At 60.6% G+C, this 24,713-nt stretch overlaps 7 protein-coding genes across 7 annotated transcripts; all 7 read right to left on the reverse strand.

The window, feature by feature from the left end:
- Window positions 1-377: 377 nt before the first annotated feature.
- Window positions 378-1,784, reverse strand: LDBPK_150070 (hypothetical protein, conserved; the record flags this gene model as incomplete). The annotated part of the gene is made up of 1 exon (XM_003859484.1): window positions 378-1,784. The coding sequence occupies one exon, from the start codon at window positions 1,782-1,784 to the stop codon at window positions 378-380; it is 1,407 nt and encodes a 468-aa protein (XP_003859532.1).
- A 1,283-nt stretch (window positions 1,785-3,067) lies between these two features.
- On the reverse strand, window positions 3,068-4,033 carry LDBPK_150080 (hypothetical protein, conserved; the record flags this gene model as incomplete). The annotated part of the gene is made up of 1 exon (XM_003859485.1): window positions 3,068-4,033. The coding sequence occupies one exon, from the start codon at window positions 4,031-4,033 to the stop codon at window positions 3,068-3,070; it is 966 nt and encodes a 321-aa protein (XP_003859533.1).
- A 1,810-nt stretch (window positions 4,034-5,843) lies between these two features.
- On the reverse strand, window positions 5,844-7,115 carry LDBPK_150090 (heat shock protein HslVU, ATPase subunit HslU, putative; the record flags this gene model as incomplete). Its single annotated transcript, XM_003859486.1, has 1 exon — window positions 5,844-7,115. The coding sequence occupies one exon, from the start codon at window positions 7,113-7,115 to the stop codon at window positions 5,844-5,846; it is 1,272 nt and encodes a 423-aa protein (XP_003859534.1).
- A 1,590-nt stretch (window positions 7,116-8,705) lies between these two features.
- Window positions 8,706-10,400, reverse strand: LDBPK_150100 (hypothetical protein, conserved; the record flags this gene model as incomplete). The annotated part of the gene is made up of 1 exon (XM_003859487.1): window positions 8,706-10,400. One exon carries the CDS (start codon window positions 10,398-10,400, stop codon window positions 8,706-8,708), a length of 1,695 nt encoding a protein of 564 aa, XP_003859535.1.
- Window positions 10,401-11,527: 1,127 nt separating this feature from the next.
- On the reverse strand, window positions 11,528-13,921 carry LDBPK_150110 (hypothetical protein, conserved; the record flags this gene model as incomplete). The annotated part of the gene is made up of 1 exon (XM_003859488.1): window positions 11,528-13,921. The coding sequence occupies one exon, from the start codon at window positions 13,919-13,921 to the stop codon at window positions 11,528-11,530; it is 2,394 nt and encodes a 797-aa protein (XP_003859536.1).
- Window positions 13,922-15,002: 1,081 nt separating this feature from the next.
- Window positions 15,003-15,959, reverse strand: LDBPK_150120 (mitochondrial carrier protein, putative; the record flags this gene model as incomplete). The annotated part of the gene is made up of 1 exon (XM_003859489.1): window positions 15,003-15,959. The coding sequence occupies one exon, from the start codon at window positions 15,957-15,959 to the stop codon at window positions 15,003-15,005; it is 957 nt and encodes a 318-aa protein (XP_003859537.1).
- A 3,436-nt stretch (window positions 15,960-19,395) lies between these two features.
- On the reverse strand, window positions 19,396-21,348 carry LDBPK_150130 (ATP-dependent RNA helicase, putative; the record flags this gene model as incomplete). The annotated part of the gene is made up of 1 exon (XM_003859490.1): window positions 19,396-21,348. One exon carries the CDS (start codon window positions 21,346-21,348, stop codon window positions 19,396-19,398), a length of 1,953 nt encoding a protein of 650 aa, XP_003859538.1.
- Between the last annotated feature and the right edge of the window lie 3,365 nt (window positions 21,349-24,713).

Genomic DNA, 24,713 nt, shown 5'->3' on the forward strand with positions numbered 1-24,713 from the left:
GGCCCGCGGAGCGGTGGCGCGTAGCGTGTGAGGCAGAGGCCGTGCTCTCAGCTGACTGGGACGGCGCACGGCTGCAACGCGTGTGCGAACGGCATGCTTCGCACCAGGCGACGGGGGCCGTGGCAGACTGGCGGGGGGGGGGGGGGTGGAGGGGTGTTTGGCTCCTGTTGCATGAGGCAGAGAGCCAACACGGCGCAGAAACGAAAAAAGTGCGCACCAGCCTCTAGAGAAAGCGTTTATCCTCTGCCTGTGTGTGGTTGAGCGTAGCACACGCGCGATACATAAGAGCAGAAAGAAACCCAACGGCATCCACGAGGGCTGCACAAGGATACGCGTTCACAAAGCGAAGTCACACAGCAACATCAACATCTGCCGGGTTAAGCTTCAGGGTCGCTGTCGTCTGCGTCCTCCGCCCCTGGCGCCACTGGAGAGCGCAGAACTAGAGGTGCAGACTCGTACGTCGCCAGAAGATTGGCTGCGCGCGTGCAGATGGCCCCCAAGTGGCGGCGCAGCCCACTGAATGGTTCGTCCGGTGCCGGTGGTAGAACGCAGTTCAGTCCCGCCTCCTTCGCTCTAGTCTCCTCTTCGCGAGCGAGCTCAAGCAGGCGCTGGACTTGTTCTTCCTCTATAGGAGGTTCTGTGGTCTGCGCCCAGGACGGCCGAAGTGCTGCAACAGATGAGGGCACTTCATCAGCCGGGGCTAGCGCGACCGCCGCTGCCCGCCGCTGCAGCGCACGGAGGCGCTCATTGACGGAGCGCAGCTGATGCATCATGTTCTCATGCTCTCTTGCATGGCGCATGTAGGCGTTTCCGAGATCTGTGGCTGCTTCCTTGGCCTCGGGCAACGCAGCAGCGCGCACGTCCGTCGGTGCGTCCTTGAGGCGCTGCAAAGCGTCTTCGGCCATCACCGCGCCGCGGGCGGCTGCATAGCGCCGCGCCTCTGCCTCCAATGCGCGAAGGCGCTGCTCCTTTTCTGCGCCAAGTGCATACGGGTTGGCCATCAGAGCAGCAGTGGCGGAGGGGTCGAGCAAGTGCTCGACACGCGTCGCCTCGCTATCCGTCAGACTTGCCTGTGGCCGCACAGCAAACGCCGGCGGCTTCGCTGTAGACAGTCGACTTGACTCCAAGGGTCGCGTCGGTGGAGGGGATTTGGAGAAGCGTGTCACCTGATGCGCTCGCGCGCTGTGGTGCGCTGTGGACCGCGTCGAGCGGACGGGCTTTGACAGCGGTGGGCGTCGCACGCGCTGGCTCGGTGGGTGGCTTGATGTTGGCGTCGCCTCACTAGACAGCGGAGAGACGGCGGCAGATGTGACCCTCTCGGTCCTCGCAGCACCTTCGTCGGGCGAGGCAACGAGCCCAACGCCACCTGCTGGTACCAACTCCATCTCCCCCTCAACCTCACGGAGAGAAACTCTATCCTCGAGATCATCGTCTGCGATGGGCACTTGCACGTGTCCAGAAGCCCCAACGCGGATCTCGTAGCTGCACCCCTCGTTGTCGACTACGGTGATAAAAGTGTTGATCTCCTCCTGCAAAGCTGCCATGTGCGACTCAATGTCCGTTGCCGTCGTCACAGGAGCGCAGGGCCTTTCCACAGGTGCGGTCCTGATGCCGCGGTCACCCTCGGCGCTTGCGCTCGAGTGGGTAGAGAGGTAGCGGAGTACGTCACCGTCCGAGATGCGCCGGATGTCCTCCGCCGTGAACTCCGCGCAGAGGCCGCCTCTCGAAAGATGCACCGTCTTCTGCAAGGCAGCCTCAGCTTTGGCGATGGAGGACAAGGGCATGCGCACCGGCACCGCGCGTGCTGCAGCGCTCCCTACTCTACCGCTGGCATCTGAGTCCTCATCACCGCCCCCTACGCCGCTAGCGGATGACAGCACTGAGGAAGAGGACAGCGACGACGCTGGCGATGTCCCACGAAGGTCGGCATCGTGTATGCCGAGACGAGACGCGATAACGTCGCGCCGCACCTTGGGTCCGCGATTCACCCCCACAGCACTGCAGTCTTCTGCATCGGTAGCCACTGCCGGCGGAGACAAACTTTTTTGCAGCGGCTGAATCATGATCTCTCGGAGGTGGCAGCGGGCCGATGCGCACGTACGCCGCACACAAGCGCACAGAGTCGTGGGGAGACTCCAAGTGGAGGTGACCCCTGCAGGTGTGCAAAACGGCAACGGCTGCAGCGGCAGGCAGTAAGGAAGACGTCGGAAGGATGAAGTAGGTAATTAAGAGAGAACTGCGACGTGGTCATCGGACGTGGAACTCTACAGGGAGGCGACTGCGGCGGGGAGAGAGAAGGTGCAAAGGCGTAGCAAAAGTGATGCAGAGCACCGAGAGAGGGAGTTGACTGGGCGAGGGGGTGCGGGGCGGAGAAGACCCCACTTTGCCATGGGCATCGTTCCATGTTTGACTCGAAGGACACAAAGAGATAGACGCACATCGTGAGGTGGTCTTTGAAGGAAGTACACTCGAACAGGCACGCGCTGCCCGCGCGCAGTCGACGCTAAGCTGTGGTCGCTCAGCTCACCTGAAAGGGTCTCTCAGTTCATCTCGTTGTGTTCTGCTTGGTGCGTGTCGATTAATGTGGAGAAAAACCACGCCAGACGTGCGGAGCACACCCGCCGCTACAGAGAGACACACAAGCACGTGCATACGAAACCTTCAACGAACTGCAAAACGAGGGGCGAAGGTGCAAGCGGGAGGGTCGAAAGCTGCACGGTGGTGTCCCGACAGCTTTCCGCAGTGCAGACAACGCCACCACCTACACCCCCCCCGCAAGTTACGCTTTGGGACACGATGAAAGGAGGGTGAGAGGGAGAGAGAGGTGGCAAGTGGTGGAGCGAGGCAGCGAAAGAGAAGAGGCGAAGAGGAGGGGCCGGCAGCTGTGGCGCAGGCACACATCCGCGGCGGCAGCGTCTCCCTCTCCTCATATTGCCCCCTCCCCTCGTGCCCCTCAAGCACTTTAATGTGTCTATGTAGAGCCCAACACCATTCACTGATACCCAGCAGCCAGCACATACGCAGAGCGGGGGCGACACAAAGCTGCGAGAGTGCCGCTGCTGGCGTATCAGCTCCCCGTCTGCTTGCTGGCAGGAGTGCGCTTTGTTGGCATCGGCTCCTCCACGTGAAGCACAGGCGACGCGCCGGTGTACCAGTCGCTCTTGCCGGTGTGGTCCAGTGCCAACTCTTGCAGCTGTTTCACGCTGTCATGCTCCGTTTCGTGGATCGTGACCTTGTAGGAGATGGAGGGACTGCTGTCGTCCAGGTCCGCTTCCGTAGAAAGCAACTCGGCGAGGGAGTCAGCGGACATGACCTCGTCGCCCTCTGCGGCATCCTTGGCAGCGTCAGCAACGGTCTCGGTAGAGCGCTCCACAGTGGCGGCAAAGGCCTCTCCCGCTTGCGCCTTCTCTCGTTGCTCTTTGGCCAACAGCGTCACCTGGTGCGGAGTGAGCTGCTCCTTCTGTAGCTGCGTCAGCACCCCCATGAGGACTGTGGCCTCACGCATGGAGATGTACTTGCCGGACAACTTCGCCTCCTCAGCCTGAATGGCGGCTACGCGCTTCTTTACGGTGAGGTCGTCGTAGAACATCTGCAGCACCCGCTTGATCGCCACCGAGTGCGCTACGCCCTTGCGCTTTAGCTCGTAGTAATGCCGCTCCATTCGGTCAAGCGGCTTGCGTATCCAAAACACGTTGTAGTACCGCATTCCCTCCGAGGCTAATAGGCGGCTCTTGCGCGCCAGCTCATCGCGCAGCGCGATGCGCTCGACGGAAAGGTGGTCCGTGTCATCCTGTGTCGGCTCACTCGCGTTGTGCGGGTTGAGCGTCTTCTCTTGTTGAAAGTTGTGGTTGATGGGCGGGAACATGCGAAAGTGGTTGTACCACTCCGGGGGGATGTAGAAGCCGGTGCCCGCCAGCCGCCCCATGCGCTTCAGGTGCTCCCATGGCTCGTACTTCTCGTTCCATGTGTCGAAGCGCGGCGCCACACCCATGTTCTTGGGAATCTTATACAAACACGACGAGGAGCGCCGCATGATGGGACGAGCAAGAAGGAAAGAGCGCGACGAAATGAGGATGACCGAACGAGAGAGAGGGCGTGCAACGAGCAGACACGCAGAAGCAGAGGCAGGCACGCGTCCGTCGCAACGTGCAGGTTCCTCGATCGAGTGTGCCCCAGCGGGGAGCGGAAGAGGACGGGGGGAGAGGGGCTGTGAAAAGAGAACGTGCGAGCAAACCACAGCTGCCGGGGGCCTGATATAGGGCGATCCAAAAGGGGCGCAGGAGTCGAAAAAGCGATGCGACGGCCCTCCGCCTTGGGAAGTGCCCAGATGAGCTGCAAGGTAACGGAAGAAGGGGAATACAGAGTAGAGACGGAGACCGGAAGGAAAGACAGGAAAGAGGTGCGATCACGAAAAGGCCCTTCGTCACGCATCGGCATCCGTAGGATGCACCGTTGTTGCGGCCCCGGTGACGTGAGGGGCTCTGGCTGCTGAGGAGAAGGAGGAGCAACGACACGCGAAGACGGCGAGCAGCAGCAGCAGCAGTGCTGCATAGCCGACTGGGCCGTCGCAATGCGTGGGCGCCGAGTACATGAGAGAGGGAGCGGAAGGGCCGCTGTGCGCATCGGCTACACGCGCACCCTCCTCCCCCACACACAAACGTCACCTGCTACTGTAGGCATACAGGCGCGCGCACGACTTGCTGGGAGAGAGAGACGGCGCTGGGGATAGGGAGGGAAGGGAGCGTCCCCTCTCTCTGATCATTTCACTCTTGCTGTTCCGTTTCTCATTTATTCGTGTGCCTTCTCTTAGCCACAGCAAATATGAGAGAAGCGTGTCGGTGGAACAACGCCGTGTGGGAAAGGGCAGAGAACGGGGGAGGAGGGAGAGGGCATGACAGCCGTCCATATTCGCTCCTCGCCTCACTTGGCGCCCTCGGCCAGAGCGCCGCTGCCCACACACGCACACAAAGACTGTTGCTCTACTGTGACACCTCCGCAGCGTAAACAAACACACGCACGCGCGACAACCCAACAGCAAACACAACGCAGCCACCTTACATGAAGCAATCGACCAACTCCCCTCGCTGAGTAATAGCGAAGAGGAGCCAAGGCCACGACAGCACAACGCCCTCACACAAGAGAAGTGAACAGCAAGCGGCGCACGAGGAAGGGAAAGAGATGGCGAAGAGCAGTGGAAAAGAGCGAACGGCGAGGAGTAGGTTGTGCGCATGGGCCGACCAGCCAACGCAGTCGCCGACACACGAGATGCACTCTAAGGCAGTGAAGCGTGCTGTGTAGTAGCCCACCCCACCTCCGCGCTACTCCACCTCTTCTACAGAGCCGGTGTAGTCTGTCTCCTCCCCCACCACCACTGCATCGTCCAGCTGCAGTGGTGATGAGAACTGCCGTCACTTAGCATTGCTCACGTGCGCTAAAGCCCACAGACTGCACCGCCCCGGGAGCACACACAAGCATGGGCACACATTTTTTATAAGAGCTGCAACGCGGCAAAAACTAAGGCGTGAGCGCACACGCACACGCATCTGCCGGCTACAACGCCAAAACGCATTCGCCAATCTCGATCCACCGCTGGGTCGGAGAATCTATCAAGAGGAAAGAAACGTGAAAACGGGCGAGACGAAAGAGGGCAAGAGGGGGTGTGAGCCCCCGCGGGAGACGCAGCGGGGGAGCAGTAAACACCAAGAGAGGGAGGTGAAGAAACACATTCGATACCACTGTGGCTCACCCGTCCCGTTATCCTTCCTGCTTCTCCCCTCACTCGCCTCTCGTCACACACGCACGCACAAACACACACACACACACACACACAGACACACACCACCTCACAAGATGAACTTCTTGATGTCCACTTTCTTGACCATCTTGTCCACGGCCTTCTTGACGTAGGCGGCGTCAATGACAAACTTCTCGCTCTTTCGCTCCGGTCCCTCGAAGCTGATCTCCTCAACAACCTTCTCCGTGATTGTGATGAGGCGGCGGGCGCCGATGTTCTGCACTGTCGAGTTGATGTACGCGGCGATGCTAGCAATCTCCCAGAGCGCGTCGTCCTCAAAGATGAGGTCGACGCCCTCTGTAGCCATCATCGCCTTGTGCTGCGCAATAAGGTTGAAACGAGGCTCGGTGATGATGCGGTGAAAATCTTCCTTGCTCAGCTGCTGGAGCTCGACGCGGATGGGCAGACGGCCCTGCAGCTCCGCCAGCATGTCGGACGGCTTAACGCTGTGGAAGGCGCCGCTGCAGATAAACAAGATCTTGTCCGTCTTCACCTGCACATTAAACTTCGTCGACACCGTGGTGCCCTCTACCAACGGTAGCAGATCCTGCTGGACGCCCTCGGCGGAAGCCTGGTGGCCCTTGTACCCGCCCGCTGCCGTCACGATCTTGTCGATCTCGTCAATGACAACGATGCCGTCCTCCTCGCAGGCGCGCAGCGCCTCAGCCGTGACGTCCTCGGTGTCCATCATCTTGTCCAGCTCCTCCTGCAGCACAGCCGGGAAAGCGTCCTTGATCTTCATCACCTTCTTCACCGTCTGCTGGCGTTGCCCACCCATCATGGAAGGGATGTCAAGAGAAATGAAGACGCCCTCGCCGCTCGCTGTCTTGGGTTTTTCTTTCTTCTCTTGAAGCTCCACCATGACCTCGATGTCGTCCAATGCCCCGCTGCGCAGGTGCTCCCGGAAGCCGTCTGACACGCCGGCCAAAGACTTAAGAATGCGGTCCTCCGCCTTCAACTTCGCCTCTTCCTCATGCTGGCGACGGATGTTCTGCTTGGTCTGCGACAAAGAGGCCTTATAGAGGTCCTCGATGATGCTCTCCACGTCGCGGCCGTGGAAGCCGACCTCGGTGAACTTGGTGGCCTCCACCTTGACGAACGGAGCATCTACGAGCTTGGCGAGGCGACGGGCAATCTCCGTCTTGCCCACGCCGGTTGGACCAATCATAAGAATGTTCTTTGGCGCGATTTCCTCGCGAATATCGCTCGGCACCTGGTGGCGGCGCCAGCGATTGCGCAGCGCCACCGACACAGCCTTCTTCGCCTCGCTCTGGCCCACAATGTAGCGGTCCAGCTCCTTCATCAACTCGCGTGGGCGCATGTCCCGAATGAGTGTCTTGGAGCCGGGGCTCGTGAGGGGTGTGGCTGGCGCAGGCGCAGCAGCAGCGGCAGCGGCCGTGCTGCAGCATCGTACGCCCGTGAGCAGCGTGTGCGAGGGCGCAGCACCAGTGGCAGCTACGCTGGAGCGGCAGGACAGCGAGAGGGCGCGGTGCATCGCGCGAGATAAAGGAAGATGGTAAAAAGTGCGAAAGACAAGCCGACGAGGCGAGGAGCTCCTGTAACAGGAGGAAGGGGTAAAGGAAGTAACGCGTCGGTGCGCGTCAAGTCGCCGAAGCTGCGGTGGTGGAAAGAGTTGTGACGGAAATGAGCGAAAGAAGAAGCGGCAAAAAAAAAAGACAGAGCGCGTACCGTCCACAAAGCACGGCAAAGAAAGCAGTGCAGCGCAACGGCGCGAGGGAGCGAGGGGGACACCAGCCAGCTGCAGCAACAGACGGGCGGAATGTATGTTGAGCCCCTCCTCGCCAATACGCCTTTTGCAAACAGCGACACACACACACACAGGCACAAGCGAGTGCAAAGGTCAGCAAAGATGGAAAAGAGTGCGCGTGCGTGTGGGTCTGTATGACGAGCCAAGTATGTGTGGGTGAACGGGTACGTGCACAGGATCAACAGCAGAAAGACGAGAAGTCGCAGCAGCACCGGGTCACAGCGAGAGTGAGAGAGAAACACGCGACGACACGTATTCGACTTTTTATTGAGTTCGGGTGCGGAGGGGGGAGGAGTGCCGAAAAGGCAGATAGAGGAAGAAAGAAGTGGTGAGGCGGGGGGATGAGGGAAAGGTACATGCGCTGCGCGTTAACACGAAGAGGGATTCGTAGCGTCCTTCCATCCAATGCAGGCCTGCCACGATATGCGTCGAAGCGTTGTTTCACTGCCCTTGTGCGTTGCACGAAAAGGCCCTTTGCACTGCCTCTATGTGATTTGGCCGTTTCAAGCGCCCATGAGGCGTAGGGGTGAAGAAGCGAGGGTGCATGCCAGGGACCCGTGTACGCATACGTGGTCGAGGGATGCTCTGTCAGCGTGTCACTCGTTCAACTACGCCCATCGCAACGAATTCAGCACGCGCGCTCTGTTTATCTACACATCCAATGGTGCAGCGCGGATAGACGTTTGTGTGTGTGTGTGTTTGTGTGTACGTGCGTGGGCGTGCGACTGCGCTTTTTCGGCTGCCGGGGTGACGCCAAAGAAAAGGCGGGAGTGACACGCCCGAAACGTCTGGCGGAGTCTGTGCATGGCCGCTGCCCAACAGCAGAAAAACAAACTACGACCACAGCGCAGGCGGTAACGGCGAGAAGCAACACATATACAAACATCCGAACGACCGGAGGAGGAGAAGGCGGATGCAAACAGAGAAAAAGAGAGCTTCAAAACAGCGAGAGGGGGCGCTGTGAGGGCGCGCTCCGCAAAGCATCACAAAGCCGAGAGGCTCACTCACGCAGATGTGCAGATGTGCTGCTGTCTCTCTATCCAGCCCCACCCGTTGCCTTGCATGTGCCATCAAGGCCCCTCCGGCTGCGTCTTGCTGCGCTCCCCACACCCAGCCACCCGACGGGCCCACCTCGCCACATCGCTAAATCTTGTTACTAAAGAGCAGGTGCTGCTCTTTGCGCTTGAGGGGCGCCATGGAGCGGCACTTGTGGTAAATGCGCACCAGTGTGGAGCACAGAAGCCACTTGTGTCGCTGCAGCACCTTGGAGGTGTATGTGTCGCGGGAGCTCACGCCCAGCTCGTGCTGGAGGACGTTGAAGTAGGCCGCCGAGTGCAGCCCCACCCCGTCTCCGCTGTACAGGTCAGCCAGGGCGGGGTTCGCCTTCACTAAAGCGTCCTCCTTCGCGCGCATTTCCTCCGCTCCGTCGGGGATCGGCATACGCTGAGTGAAAGCGTACGCGATGAATCGCGCCTGTGCCTCAAACAACAGAAAGGGGGGCAGCAGGTCCTTTTGATAGCCCACCAGCGCCAACGAAGGCTCGGCGCACCAAAGTGTCCCCAGGTAAAGCCCATGACGGCTGGCCGCTGGAGGACCGCCTGCCGCGTCACTCGAGGTGCTGAACGGAGATGATGAGTTAGACGAAGTGAGCAGAAGCTGATCCTCTTCCAGCACGCGGCGCACGTTGGGGTGCAGAAAAGGGTATCGGCGGTTGTACCCTGTAGCGCAGATGACAGCGTCGACCTTGTCGACAAACACCTCCGCAGACGGCGCGGCCGACGACACGTCGAGGTGACCGACGCGCTCTTTCGCCTCCGCCACAATGTCCGCAGTGCTCCGCCGCACCGACGGTGCGGCAGCAAAGCGCAGCCCGCGCCCGTCGTTGTCAAGCGGCAGCCCCACCGCTGGGATAACCTCCAGCCGCGTATTGCGGTACCGCAGCCACTTGCGCACCACATCCTTTGCCGCGTGCGCATCGTTGTGCAGCCACGGGAGGCGAGCCGCGAGGCCGGCGATGCGCGTGACGGCGTCGGCGGCCACCCGCACATCCGACACCTCCTTTGTCGCCCCCCCGCGTCCCCACGGCGCCACCACCATGTCCTTCCAGAGCTCGGCGGTGAGCGAGGAGCACGCGAAGCCTGTCTGAGGACCAGATGATGCCGAGGAGGGGGCCGGTGCGGTGATGCTCTGGTACACCTCTGCCCCCATCCGCTTTAGTTCAACGCAGTAGTCGTAAGCGGAGACGCCGTTGCCGACGACGACGACGCGCTTCTTGTGAAACGAACGGAAGTCCTTCACGTGCGCAGCGTGATGCACCTCTCCACCCTCGCGCACATACCCCTCCAGTGCCTCCTGCATTCCGGCGGGGAAGCGCACTTCCTGCGTCTGCCCGGTACACACGCACACCTTGTCGAAGGACCACTCCATGACATCGCCGCTCACAACATTCACAGATATGATCTTCCACATGCGGTCTACCGAGTCGAAGCGGGCGGACTCCACCTTCGTGTTGAACCGCGTGAGACACCGTACTCCCTTCTGTGCAGCGTATTGGTGCAGGTAGTGCCGCACCGCCGTGTGGTGCGGGAACTGCGCGACGGCGTAGTCGAAGCGGACGTCACTGAACGCCATCAGCTCCTTGGGCAGCACGCAGCGCATAGACGGGTAAATGGGAGAGACGCATCCGCGGCTGGAGAAGATGTCGCGTGCGTTGCTGGCCCAGATGCCGCCCGGCTCGGGGGCAAGATCGAAGCATGTGACGAGCAACCCGCTCTGCCGCAGCACCGTACTGGCCGCCATTCCAGCTGGGCCACAGCCGATCACCGCGCAAGACTGCATGAAGTCTTGTGGTGCGGCCCTTGAGAAAAGAAGCAACTCGGCAGCGCGCCTTGGCGTCTCCTGCTTTTTTTTTTGGAGAGCGCCTCGATGGGGAGAAGGATGGGGCCACGCCACGCCGGAGGAGAGCCGGCGGCTGCGATGGCCGAAGCAGCAGTGGCTCAGAAAACTGCGCAAGTGACGCAAAGGAGAAGAATGCGCGAAAGAAGAAGAGAAATGAGAATATTTCGGCACTGACGGTGGGGAGGGCGCACAACTGTGCGAGCACCGGTGGGTAGCAGAGCAGCGGCGCATGGCACTACCCGCAGCACACGCGCTCACTGGGCACTGCATCGATGCTGCAGGCTTAGCGCAACTTCCGAGTCGACCACTGCACGAGAGCACAGAACGTACACCATACGCATACGCCGCTGTCACTTCTACAGTGCTAACGCCAGTGCCGAAGGGCCAAGGGTGGGCACGTAAGACAGGGAAGGCAGTGCATCAGCAGCCACTCGGGTCGGCGCACGCATAAGACGACCATCTTCGCCTTCGCTTCTATTTCTCACTGTCTCCTTGGCAGAGAAATACGATCTAGAAAGTCGCGCGGCGCCGCTTGTTGCGGGCACACAATACTGCACATCGAGTAGAAGACGAAAAGGCATTCGCAAATGACAACACACCGGGGAAGGGAGGCGACGAGAATGGGCATGGACATGAGGCCGCCGGAGAGTCAGACGCTACCCCCCCCCTTCCCCCTCCCTCCCTCTCCCCATCTCAGCGGTACGGCGGATGCTCACTTGAGCATGTGAGTCTCCAGAGTGCCACGTGCCCCTCACCCCTGCGGTTGCCCTCTCGCCCGCTCTGCTGACCCTTTGTCTGCCTTTCTAGTGGCTCTCTCGTGGGATCGCCCTCGGCACCGACCATGAGACCCTGGCTAGCCCTCGGCGGATGCTGCATCCCCTTCGGCGAGAGACATGAAGCGCAAACAGAGGGAGAGAGACATGTGCTGGCTAGAGCATCCAAGCACATACACACGTCGATGTACGCGTGTGCTGCAGTGCAGCGGTGAGGCCAATATGTGCGCGCATCTGTACATCTCCTCTGCGCACAGTACCTCTGCGGCAGCTCTGTTCTCCTCACGTATTCCCTCATGACTTCGCTGCAGCGGCTTCGGCAGCGCCAAAGTAGCTGCCGACGGGAGCCGGCTGGCGTCGCACCACCTCCTCTGCCTCGCACAGCAGCGCATCCGTCACACCGGCCAGTCGGCGCAGTGTGATACTCTGCTCCTGCTCGACAATCGGCTGCGGTTGAATCACACCCACTACGGCAGGGGAAACAAAGTGGCGCACCTCGATGCCGCCGACGCAGCGCTGGAACACCTCACCCTTGTGCAGCGCCTGCGTGAGGTGGGTGAGCTGTGACTCCAGCGCGCTGAGCTGCTGCTGCTGCTCAGCCGAGGCCTCCCTCTTCTTCTTGTCGGTCGCCTTGAACTTCGCGGCTGCGGTGGGCGACGCGCAAGCCGTCGCCGCCGCTTTCGGCGCTGCTGCAGCTGCAGTGCGCTGACTCAGCTCTTGCCCGTTTCGATCCGGCGCGCCGTACAGCACCCACACCTCCACGCCGTCCCCGCTGCGCACATCCACGTCGCCCTCAAAAGCAGCGTTGCGAGGCTGGAATGTCAACAACGAAAGAAGCGTACGGGTGGCCGCCACGGCGACGAACTTCACGACGGCCACTGCCAGCACGTTACTGCACGACGGCATTACGCAGAACGTGTGCTTCCCCGGCAAGATCTGCGAGCACAAAGGAGTTATGAGGCGGCAAATAGATGGCGACAGGTACTGGCGCGGCAGCACTGGGGAGCTGCTCGGCGTGAAGCCGACGCGCATCTCGTACGAAACCACCGGCGTGAACGCCGTCTCTCCAGCGACGGTGAACACGGCGCTGTATGGGTCGGCACGAATCCGCCGCGCTCCGATAACCAGTACATAGTAGCCCGCCTGTGGCACAGTGAGGGTGAAGGTGTCCGTGCTGGTGCTCTCTTCGCGCTGGTGCCACACCCACTCCGCCCCTAGGGGTGCTGTCTGTGAAAGATCCTCAGGAAGGGTCCGCAGCGTGCCCATGTACAGAGCGCAGCACAGCTCCGTCGTGCTGGCGTGGTGATTGACAAACGACACGTATGACGGCGACCCGCTGGCGGCAAAGGCGCTGTGCGTCTTGTGGGAAGCCAGCTGCAGCCCATAGTGGTAGAAAGCAGGGGTGAGGCGCGGGCGCACGCCCCACTGCACTACCCTCATGGCTGTTCGCACGAGCGCCTTCGCGGGGTCTGCAGGGAGGTGAGAGGCGAGAAAGTAGGTTGGGTGAGTAAAGAAAAAGAACTCCCGTCGCAGCCTCTCCGGGGTAACGGGTAGCAGCTGAAAGGACTCATTACACGGCACCGCCCCTGACCCCGCCGGCGGCGATGACTGCGATGGGGCGGCCGCCTTGCCACGGCCCGCTGCGTTGCCCGCTCGCTGTCCTTTACCGGCCTCGTGCACCGCCACAGACGACGACACATCTGAATGGGACGCAGAGCTGCGCAGCACCCCATTCGACAAGGCAGCCGACACATCTACAAGGTACTGCCTCCCGTCTACCGTCACCATATTCCAACTCCACTCAAACGCCTCCTCCGGGGCCGCACCCTTTAGTTGGCCCACCACGACTTCGCACACGACGCCGACGCTGGTCAGCATGTGCATGTACACGTCGGCCAGAACCGGCGCTGGAGCGCGCCGCGTCTGTAGCGCCACTAATAGTGGATCAGGGGGAGCGGCGGGCTCTAGCGTTGCCGGAACTTCCTTCACCTTGCGCGCCGGGCGGTTGGAATTGCGCGCTAACGACGCCGCCTTCGCCGCGGACGGTAGACCGACCGTCGAGGCACCTCCGTTGTCCTCATTGGCGTTCTCTACAGCTCCTGGCACGCTCACCTGCAGCGTCATGTGAGAGCACAGCCACATGTACACGCAACACGCCTTCTTGATGGTGCACTGCGTAGCAGTCTGCCGCCACGTGACAGTCATGAAGGGGTCTACCAGCTGCTTTGCAATCGCCGACCACTCCGTGGCGTCGCTCAGCGATCCAACGGCGTTGCACCGCTGATCTGCTTCGCATCGCAGGGTCTCTGGCAGGCCCCAGCCTGCGACTTCTACGGGATCGTAAGAGGTGTCCGTCTCCGCCCTCTTGCCCCGACGTCCGTCTAGTGGTACCTGCATCTTGTGATTTGGACTGGTGCTGTCGAGCGCCGCCGTCGTCCCGGGGGCAGTCGCGCCCCTGCTTTCCCGCTCCATGCTAAAGCCAAAATGGCGCAGGTAGTCAGCGTGGCGATTGAGGGGCAGCCGCGCCGCGGCGGCTTCAGGCAGGTGCGTATGTGCTTCGTAGAGAGAGGCACCGTATTGAAGGAGGGAAAGAGACAATGAAGAGGCGGCCGTGGTGGCGGCGGCTGCCTTGGCCTCTGCAGCCGCTTTCGTCTGAGGCGCTGGCGCAGCGGTGCTAGCTGCCTTCATTGCAAGAAGAGAAGGTAGGTGTCTCTACAGCACTGTGCATGCGCATGTGTGCTGCTGCTGCCATACGCGACGAGGCACGAGGCACGGGAGATGTCCGTCCACCACCGCCGTCACCACCCAGTCCGCGGCAACAGCACCAGAGACATGAACACATGAAAGGCGAGAGCGAGAGGGGAGCAGAGGAGTTGACGGGAGGGAGGCAAAAGATGGCCCAGAGACGTCAAAACAGAGCGATGCGGAAGGGATACGCTCGGGGCTATCAAGTGAGCCGTGCAGAGCTCTGTGTCTCCTTGCACGCGGGCCTCCCCCTGCGGGGCAGGTCGCATTAGAGCCTGCGCACGCTTGACGATTCTTGCTGAGGTGCTCACGGTGGCAGAGACGACACACGCCGAGGTGACACCCCCGTCATCATCACGGCTTCAGTCGTCAACAACAGCAGCGAGCGGCCCACACGCACGGGCAGAGAGAGAACGAGAGGGGAGAAAGACAGAAGCGAGAGATATGTGGCAGAGTCCTTCCCTCACCTTCCTTCTTCCTTTGCTCGAGACTCGCCTTCTCACTGCACACGATGGTGTCTTCGCAGCGTTGGCGTATGTGTCTGTGCGTGTGCGTGTTGGTCTCATCTGTTTCTCTGCGTTACAATGTCGGCCCCACTCCCTCCCTCCGTGTCCACGGGAAGAGGGCCCCCGTGTGATGGGGCGGAGACGCAAAGAAGGCAAGTGAGCGTGTGGACAGGGAAGAAGCGAAGGGGAGCCACCACGCCCGCCCTCCCCTCCCTCATTCACTCACTGGTGCAACTAGGGCGACTCAGACTCTATGCTGAACGTACCGGGTTCTTCTCTCCACGAGCCTCTTGTACGCAAACGCACGTGTGCCTGCGGTGAGGGACGGCAAGAGAGGGGAAGGGGAGAGGGGAAGGAAACGCAGGGAGGTAGTGATGTGAAAAAGAACGCTCAGCGACCGGCAGCGTCGCCCCGCCTCGTGTGCGAGAGTCCCTGCCATCCCCTCTTGTAGCAGAACTGCCCGCCCTTTACTCACGGCCCCACTCTCTCTCTTGCCTCTCTCTGTCGCCTCTAATGCGTTACTCGACTGCCGATCCGTCGGACTCAGCGGCAGGGTCGATGATGCGCACCGCCGGGACTGGCAGTGGCTTGCGGTGGTATACCTGCGCATAGGTGAATAGCACCAGCTCAAACGAGTATATTTGCGTGGCCTTGCTAATGACGCTGCGTAGCATCTGCGGGGCCAATCCCTTGTAGAAGCCGAGGAAGCCGTCCGCTGCGTAAATGTGCCGCATTGTTGGCATCACCCGCACGTAGTCGTGCTCCCCCGTTACCTTGTTCACCGTGCGCAGGTGGTTCATGACGACGTTGTACGGGTACGCAATGCCGACTGCAACTAGCTTCGCTATCATCGTCAAGGACACCATCGCCGCCGAGGACCACCAGAAGCCGCGCTCGCCGAAGCTGCCCTCGTGCGTCACACGCTTGAGCAGCTCATACACGGTCCAGAAGCACCCCTCTTCTACAAAGCGGCCAGCGATGTTGGTGACTGTGCCGCGGTAGAGGCCACGCATGCCATCGCGGCGCATAACATCGCTCAGCACTTGGTGAATCGTAAGCTTGTCGTCAACTTGCACACGGGTCCGAATCACAAACAGCGGGGAGAGGGTCAGGTTAGTCGCCGTGACGGCACCAAAGGCGCAGATCATCGGTCGCACCTGCTCGCTCACCCTCGAATCAGCGAGCTCGCCCTTGAGAAAGCGGTAGGTGGGAAGGTAGATGGCGTTGGAAGGCATGGAAGCCATGATGTTGGCACCGAGACCGCGACTGAAGGCGTGAAAGAGGCCTTCGTTGAAGAGCTCGCGTGCTGTGATGAGGAGACTCTTGTGTGACTTTCCTGTGGCAGACCGGCCGGCCGATAGGCGCACGCGGATAGTGTCGAGAGGGTTCGTAACGCACGTCGAGCAGACGCCGGCAAACCCGCCGGCAAAGACGGAGACTAGGTTCTCCCGTTCGGCGCGCGACGTAGACGTCATGATGTACGAGAAGGGCTAAACGGAGAGAAAGAGAGTCTGCGCGTGCGTATGCGTTTGTGTGGTCCGCTTCGCGTCAACTCGCACAGCCCACCTCACATGAAGAGGAAGAAAGGAGGGGAGGGGAGATGCACGGAGAGTCGTGCGTAAGGCGGGCGTAAGGTGCGAAGGAGAGAGCAGCAGCAGCAGCAGCAACAACATCAAACGAGGCGGGCGACGACGAAGAAAAGGGAAGATGAGGAGTATATATATATATATATATATATGCGTGTGTATGTGTATCGAAGAGGGGGTAGGGAACGACCCAACACACAAATCTCAACGAGAAGGTAATCTGAATAAAAGAGGGGAGTCAGACAGACAGACAGAGAGTGTGTGTCACGCCGTGTGCGTTTGAATGCGTGTGCGCCTGTAGGAATGCGTATATATCTGTGTGGGTATGCGTCGCAGTGGCTGCAGCTCTACCTCCGTGAGTGGCGTTCTGTGTGCGATAAAACGGCGCGCAAAGACAGAAAAAGAGGGCGAGAGGCGGTAGAGGGGAGGGGGCCAGAAAAGAGGTAGAGACATCTACGGTGGATTGGGGGAGCGGACACCCTGAAGTGTAGCCCCTCAGATGTCCGCGATTTGACTTTCCGTGGTCCACAAGGATGGTGGTGAGCTGCTGCTGCAGTTGCCTTCCCCGAGAACGGCCGCATCTGAGGGAAAAAGCTTCTCGCGAGGAAGGTGGCCGGTACCCGTTAACATCTTACTCTCCTTATCCCTTCTTGTTCGAATCTGCGGTGTAGAGCCTTGAGAAATCGGAGATTGCCACGATTTCGATAGTGGAGCACAGGGCTGAAAACCAGCATCTGTCGCAGAAAGCGAATTGTCTTCGTCGGGTCCGAAGAAAAGAAATATTGAAAACGGCAGGCCATCTCTTCAGCAGGGGCACGCGGTACCTTCTCCCTTGCTTGACATCTTCCGTTTGTCCCCCCCCGCCTCGCATTCCTTCACTGCTACTATCGGCCGCATGTTCATCAAGCACATCCCACTTGCCGGTTATGCATGGCGCCTTTCCCTTCCCACATCATCTTCCCACACACAGCACACCCAGCTATGTCAGAGACGAAGCCATACATACCTGAACTCCGGTATCGCAGTGAGCGAGCTTCACCATATGCGTCAAGGTGCCCCACGAGAGAGAAGACGAGGGGAGGGGCCCTTGATGCCTGGTCCGGAGCACAGCCAACCATCATTGCAATGGCCGCCGCATCTGAAGCATGTGGCATTCTCAATGCTGGCCCGGCTACCACATGTGACTACCAGCTGTAGAGCAAAACAAAGGAAAACGGCGGTCTGCGGGGGGAGGGGGGGGGCACATGATTCCTGTCTCTCGTTTTTCATCTCCCTGTTCCTGCTTGGAGGGGTGAAATGTGCGAGGGGCTTAGACGTGCATTAATATAGGGGGAGGGGGCCTACGGCAGAGTGAGCGCCCCATGGCGGATCAGCACGTGTGCTCATGTGTTTTCGGCTTTTTATCCTGCCTCCCCTGCGGAGACGCATGACTGAGCTGGTGAAAGAAGAAACGCGCGCGCCCTGCTGCGGAATTGTGCGTCGTCTGGCGACCCGCTTTCCCCTTTATGGCACTGCAGCCTCGAACCTCCAACGATCAGCGCCTCCGTGCGCTCATGCCCAAGTGCCGCACTCTGGTACGGCTGCGCGGTAGTGACGGGCGCCGTGAGTCTAATCACGAAGGATCGCTCTTCCCACTTCTACCCCGAAAGTTGCTTGCGAATACGTCTGCCATGTTCGGCACGCCATTGATGCTGCAAAAAGGAATAATCGCCCCCTTCGCTGTGGAGAAGACTGCACATCGTCTGACGCGTGAACTATTCAATGGAGGGCTCTCACCGATGCCACCAGAGCGGGATGAGGTGTATGATCCTATCGTGGCGCAACGCGGGGTCGCGGAGGGCCGTGCAGTAGCGCTGATTCGACGACCCAGCACCGGTGAAAGAGTCCCAACTACCGTCACAAAATTCACGTACCATGTCACGGTCAAGCACTCCTAGCACAGCGAGCCTCGATCAGTCCGCGGCATCCTTCGCGAGCTTCGACGCACTGGCACTCCTCCGACGGCAAGGATCGCGGTGGTAACCGAGCACAGGGCTGTTGTTTACGCGTGAATAGGGCGAAGCAGCCTCGGATTCGAAGGCATCGGTAGGGTCTGTGCGCCATGCATAAAGCAACCTCTTCACAGTGGCGAGTGGCCTTTTCCACAAGGAGGGGGTAGTGGTCTCTCTGTTGTGCTTCACCTCTACATCGACGGCTTTTTGCGGGGAAGGGGGGGCGTGCGTTCGTGAGGAATCTTTGTGGCACGTTCTCGAGGAGCGCTTCGGGGGTAGCCGTGTGCTGTTCAGAGAAGAGGAGATGGAATGTAAGCGGGCGTTGTACACGCTAAACGCGGGCGAGTGTGCCACCGCACCGCGCACGATTTTATCGCTCTCTAGTCCACGCATGCTTAGTGGAAGAGGAGGCAAAACGAAAACAGAGCATCACGGCGGGGAAGAGAACGCCGCCCAGAGACGCCGCCTCTCCCCCTGTCCCATACCTTCCCGCCCTCCCGCCATTACGGTCGCCGGCGGGAAGCTGTGAGCGAACGACAAGAGCGAAGACAAAGAGCAGAAGACAGAGGGAGAATGGGAGAGGGGGGAAACGGAAGTGTGAGAGAGCAGCCGTTGCCTGCACGCACTACGAGAGAGAGGGAAAGATCCGTGTGCAGCGCTGGCCCCAGTGGCAGAGCCGTCCAGCATGTCCTTCGCCGTTTCTTTCACCCGCCTTTGGCACCGGCGGCCATCCCCGGTGGAAGGGTAGCGTCTGGCGGACTTCGCGCGTCGCCGTGCGCTTTCGCTCGCCTTCTCTTTCTTCGCCTTGTTCTTCCTGCTATAAGTTAGTCGTGTCTTACGCGTTTGGAGGGAGGGAGGGAGGGGGAGGCGCCGGTCTCCCTGCACGGCCTCGTGATGTGCAGGAGCGGAGAGATAGGCGGACAGAAGGGCAGCATGGGCAACGTTTCAGGACTTGCACAGCCGCCACTATCAAGAGTGCCCCTCCTTCCCACTTAATGGCTGCACTGGTAGTACAGGTGATTATACGATTGTGCCCGCATACCCTGCATGCGTGGGCGGTGCGAGTGGGCAGGTGTATGGAGGAAGCGCGGGAGGTGGATCAAACAAAGGCCGAGCGAACAGAGGAGACGAGCGTGCATCCCTCGTGGGGGAGAGGGCCGACTCGCGGCACGGCACAAGAGAGCACCCGATAGCTCCAGAAAAGATGCACACACGCAACGAGACACATAGAGACACTAGCAACTCCGCGTCGCCACCGCCCTTCTCAGCCTCCTCTGCCTCTTCGCCGCGACCCACGTCTACGCCTGCCGATGTCCGCCGCCACTGCTGCCTTCTCAGTGCTTCTTCATGCGCTTCTTATGGCGAGACTTCTTGTTGCGCTGCTTACCGTCACCGTGCCTGTAGGGAGCAACGCCCTTCTGCGCGCGAGCCTCGGCACGCCGCTCCTTGGCAGCCTGGCGGATCCTTCGCTGCTTGAGCTTCTTCACAACGCCGGCTTGGATCTTCTTCTCGCTCTTCGCGCGCAGCTCGCACGCGCGGGCCTTGATCTTGCTCGCCTCGTGCATCTTCTTTTCCCGCTCCACGCGGCGCACCTTGCGCTGACGCTGCAGAATCTCCGTCTCCTCCCGCTCCAAGTTCGACAGCTCATTCTGGAAGTGGTTGATAGTCACCTCCGCCTCCTTCTCGTACAGACGGCGTGCCTCCTCGTCGCGTTTTTTGCGCTCCTCGCGGCTGAGGCACCACTCCCGCTTCGCCTTTGTCGTCACCTCGTTGAGGAAGCCGTCGCTGGCCGTGCCGTAGCGCTTCTCAGCCTGGGCAATCTTCTCCTCAAGCTGCTCGGCCGCCAGCTGTGCGCGCACCTGCGGGAAAATGTCGTCGATGTCTTTGGTCGCCTTGGCCAACAGCGCATCCGGCACATCGCGGCGCTTCACAGTCGCTACCTGATGTTCGTTGATGGCACCGCTCACCGAGAGGATCTTGCGCATGATGTCGGCGTCCTCGACTTCATGCACGAGGGACACCGCGGTGCCGGTCTGCCCAATGCGCGCGGTGCGCCCCACGCGGTGGATGTAGGCAGTGAGAGTCGGCGGCAAGTCGTAGTTGAGCACCGTGGCCACTCCTTGAATGTCGAGCCCGCGCGACGCCACGTCCGTGGTGATGAGGTACCGCACCTCGCTGCGCGCAAACTTCTCGAAGGCCTGAAAGCGCTCTTCCTGCAGCTGATTGCCCTGGATCTCCGCGGCAGGCAGGCCCAGTGCGTTGAACACGAGAGCTAGTCGATGCGTGGTGGTGCGGTAGCGGCAGAAGATGATCGTCTTGTCTTTTAGGTAGTTCTGGCAAAGGGCAACGAGGTAGCGCGTCTTGACCTTGGCGATATGCTCCTGATCGCTTTCCACGGCGGAAGCGTCGTCCCGCCCGTCATCTGCGTCGTCAGCCGACGCCCGCTCTGCCCGGCTCCGCTTCTGGCGCAGCCGCTTTTCACGCGGCGTCTCGCCGTCCTTCGCTGCCGCCTCTGCAGTGGAGACGGCGGCGGCATCTACGTCGTCGGCAGTCGAAGTCAACGTCACAGGGGTGGTGCGGATGCGCACAAACTGCTGCCGGAGCTTCGACTGCAAGGCGATGTGGCCGATGTCGACGTTGATGGGCTTGAAGAGGTGCTCTTTGGCGAACTCGTCCACCTCCTTCGTCATGGTGGCAGAGAACATGAGCACCTGGCGCGTCTCTTCCGGGATGTGCTGCAGGATGTCCAGAACTTGATCCTGCAGAGTGACCGTCAGCATCTTGTCGCACTCATCCAGCACCAGCACCTCCACCCCGGTCAGGTCAAGGCCGGCCCCGTTCTTGTAGTTGTGAATGTAATCGACGAGCCGGCCAGGGGTTGCCACCAGGATATCCGGCACCGCATCCAGCGCGGCCTCCTGCGCGGCAGGCGCGACGCCGCCGATGGCCAGCGCCACCGTCAGCCCCGAAGTGAACTGGAGGAGCTGCGCTAGCATGTCTTGGCACTGCACACCGAGCTCCCGCGTCGGCAGCAGCACAACGGCCCGGATGAAGCGGCGTCGACTGTTCAGCGTGGTTGCTTTCTGCGGCTGCCGCGTGAGGAGCAGGTGCGCCAGCGGTAGCAGGAAGGCAGCGGTTTTGCCGGATCCCGTGACGGCTCGCGCGCACACGTCGGCCCCGCGCAGCGCCGCAGGAATGGCCTCCGCCTGCACTGGTGTGGGAGAAATGTACCCCAGGTGCGACACAGCGCGGATGAGAGCCTTGCACAGCCCCAGCTCCAGCCACATGATCTTCTCCTGTGTCTGCTCGCTGCCCTCGATGGCCGCAGCCGCGCGAGCAGCCCCGGTCATGCACCACTGCACAGGCCCGTCGCCGCCCTCCGACGGTATTGCCGAGGAGAGCCGCGACGATGGAGACGCCAAAGACGAGGAGGCGGCGGCGCCGTTAGTCGTGGGTGCTGCCCGCGCCACGCCGCGCCCGCCCGTCAGGCCGCTGAAGAACAAAGATGTGTTCTCCAAGAGCTCATCGGACGCCTGCGCGGCCGAGTCGGTACCTCGAGGCGCGTGTGCAGCTCTGCCGCCGCGACCCTCGCCACGATACCCGCCTCGTGCGCCATAGAAATGCTGTCCGCCGCCGCCACGGCCGCGACTTCCAGGTGAACGTCCGCGGCCTCGCATGCTGTCGGAGCTGCGCGCGTCTGTTTTTCGGCGCTCAAGGAGAGCAGGAAAAGAAAAACTAGAAAGAAGCACTGCGCCGTGCGACCTGCGCAATGAGTGTAAGAGGGAAGAGAGGAAGGGCGCCGGTGGATTCAATCTACAGCGACAGCAACAGAGGGGTGTCGATAGAGCCGAGACAGGGAGGCACCATTGTAGTCGGCGCGTCGAGGGCAGTGTGCCGGGGTGCGATGAGGTTGGGAGAGAGAAGAGAGAGGGGGCGGTGCATAGAGGAAAAAGGATGCCGTTGCATCAGTGCGTGAACGAGAAGCACACACACATGGTCCCTCGCACGCACCTGCACACGCAAACCACAGATCTGCCTTCCCTGTGCGGCACGCCTGCCACCGCCCTGTGCCCACTGCAACGGTGGTGCTCAGAGACGAAGGACCACGTGAAGCGCATTCAGGGAAAACAAAGAAAAGGACGAGTGCGCTTACAGCTTGCGGCAACGCCCTTGGCCATCCAAATACGCACACGCACACGCATGCAACTGTCATCTCAGTTTTGGTGTGTGTGTGTGTGTGTGTTGCTTGAGCATGGCCCCCCCCGCCCATGAAGGCCAGGGGACCGCTACACTGGTAGCCTCTTCGCTTTCTTTTCGTTTATCGCCGTTGTTGGAATCCTTCAGCGCGCCAGCACCACCACAGCGCCTCTGCGCACACTTGTGCCATGGGCTGGTGCTTGTCCCCGTGGGTGCATGTATATGTTCGGCACACAACAAAGCCAGATCGCACCAAAGAGAGAGAAAGATATCGGTTGGCTTTCACAAATAATTAGTTGCCGCCTTGTTCCCTGCGTCAGAGCAGTGGGCGGGTCTGGACATGGCGTTGCGGGGGGAGGGGGAGGGGGGCTGCGTGCGCGATGCAGCGAAAGGTGTGTGTGTGTGTGTGGCTTATGGACTCTCAATCGAGGACAAGACACACACAAACACAGAGAGAGAGACGTCCCGCACTCAGCCACCGCACCCCACCTCCACACGCGCACTCACAGTCATGGACGCACACATCCTTCCCTCCTCTTCTGCTGTGTGTTCTCTTGTCGTTTTACTTCCTCCCGCTCCCTTCGTCCGTTCGTGATGTGACCCATATCGTCAGTCGACAGAGAGTGCCAGACAAGGCATGCACCACGAGGAGGCGTGAAGACAAGGTGCTGCAAGAACAAGACGAAAGTGATCGCTAACCCTAAACAAAAACGTGGTACGAGACACGCGAGCACACACACACACACAGCCAGAGAGAGGGAGGGAGGATTGAGGAGAGAGGGGAGCTGCCCACCCACCCGCACAGACGCCCATCCATCCCCGCTAGAACGACAGGAGAGATCGAAGAAAACGAAAAGAAGCACAAGAGGAGAAGACAGGAGGGGCGAACACCCACGCACACTCACGCCCTCCCTTAGAGTGGAAGCCGTGAATGGCATGCAGCAAACTCACATAAAGACGATCCAGTGTGTGCGCAAGCGAGAGAGCAGTGCCAATACACAGAGAGGGCAACGCGAGAGAAAAGGAAGAAGTTCGTGCGTCAATACCTACGCACACACACACTAGCTCGGCCACAAACACGTCGGCGCGCACACCGAGCAAGACAGAGCGGCGCATGTGAACGGAGTTCCGCCTTCCGGGCCACGACGACGATGACCTAGCCCCTCCGCCCCCACGATAAAAAAGGGAGAAGACGCACGCGCACAACGGAGGCCATACAAGAGGAGGTTTTCCTTGACGCAACAAAAACAAAGAAGGCTTGGCAGCAGATAAGCGCAGGGTGAAGGATGGCAGCAGAAAAAGCTGCAGCATGGCCAGATGCATGTCGAGTACGCTCGTGGCCAATGGCACACACCCGCACACAGAAATAAAAGCATGATAGGGGAAAATCAAAAAGCGAAAGAAAGAGAAAGAGGCCACAAGATGATGGCGGGTTTGGTCCCGTGCACTTCGCAGCATCGGATACACATCCACACGTTGCTGTTCGTGCCACCTCGTATCGGCAGATCGTTGCTGCGCCGATAGTCACCCTCGCCTTGCCTCTCCCGCTCTGTCGTCCTCGCCTTACGGTGTCTTCGACCCCATCAGTTGCGCGTGAGGAGTGATACAGAAGACATGAGCAGAAAGGGGCGGAGGAGGAGAAAGCGGAGAGGCTCGGACGGGAGTCAGTGAGCGTGTGCGTGTTCTGTTTTCTCTGCAAGCCGCCTAGAACAACAAAAAAAAAAACAAAGAAGTGATGAGGCGGAAAGCCGCTTGCCTCCGTGTGAGCTCGCGCGGGCAGCGTAGGGAGGGCAAACTGGAGGGCAGACGACGGTTTGCACAGGAACAGCGCACCACTGCGGGACGTTGACGGCATCCCTGACACACAAACAGAAAACGTACACACGAAGAGCACATGAGGCACGGAAGAAGGCAAAGCCGTGCCGGGAAAGAGGCAAACGAAAAAGGGATAAGGATCAGCCGTGTGCCACGCACACGCGCACTCGCCGTGAACGGCCTCGAAAACGGTGCTCACTTGTTCGCTTCGCATCTGCTCATCCATCATATTCATCTCAACTCCCAATAAATAAAATTTTGTTACTTCTTCACTCATGACGAAGAGACACACACACCTCTCGGTGCATGGCATCCCAGGGCCTCCCGTACACACCCACCCTGCCAATGCCGGAACCGCTTGTGGCGGTGCCAGGCTCAAGTACCTAGCATGTGCGGAGGGGTCACAGCGATGTACCGCCGCTGGTATGCCGGCGGTCAGGCGCTGGATGGCGCGGCATCGCGGGCGACCCGCGACGGTGCACACGCTTGCGCATCCGCATGATGGGCACAGCGCCAACCGAGCTCGAGCGTATCCCACCCGGCCCTCACTGCCTGCTGATGGGGAGCCTGCGTGCCACGCCGAGGAGGATGCACCAGGTGGCGACCGGCATGAGGGGAGCCGGCTGCGAGGCGGCCCGCG

This window comes from Leishmania donovani, chromosome 15 (assembly GCF_000227135.1).
Source record: "Leishmania donovani BPK282A1 complete genome, chromosome 15".
NCBI lineage: Eukaryota > Euglenozoa > Kinetoplastea > Trypanosomatida > Trypanosomatidae > Leishmania > Leishmania donovani.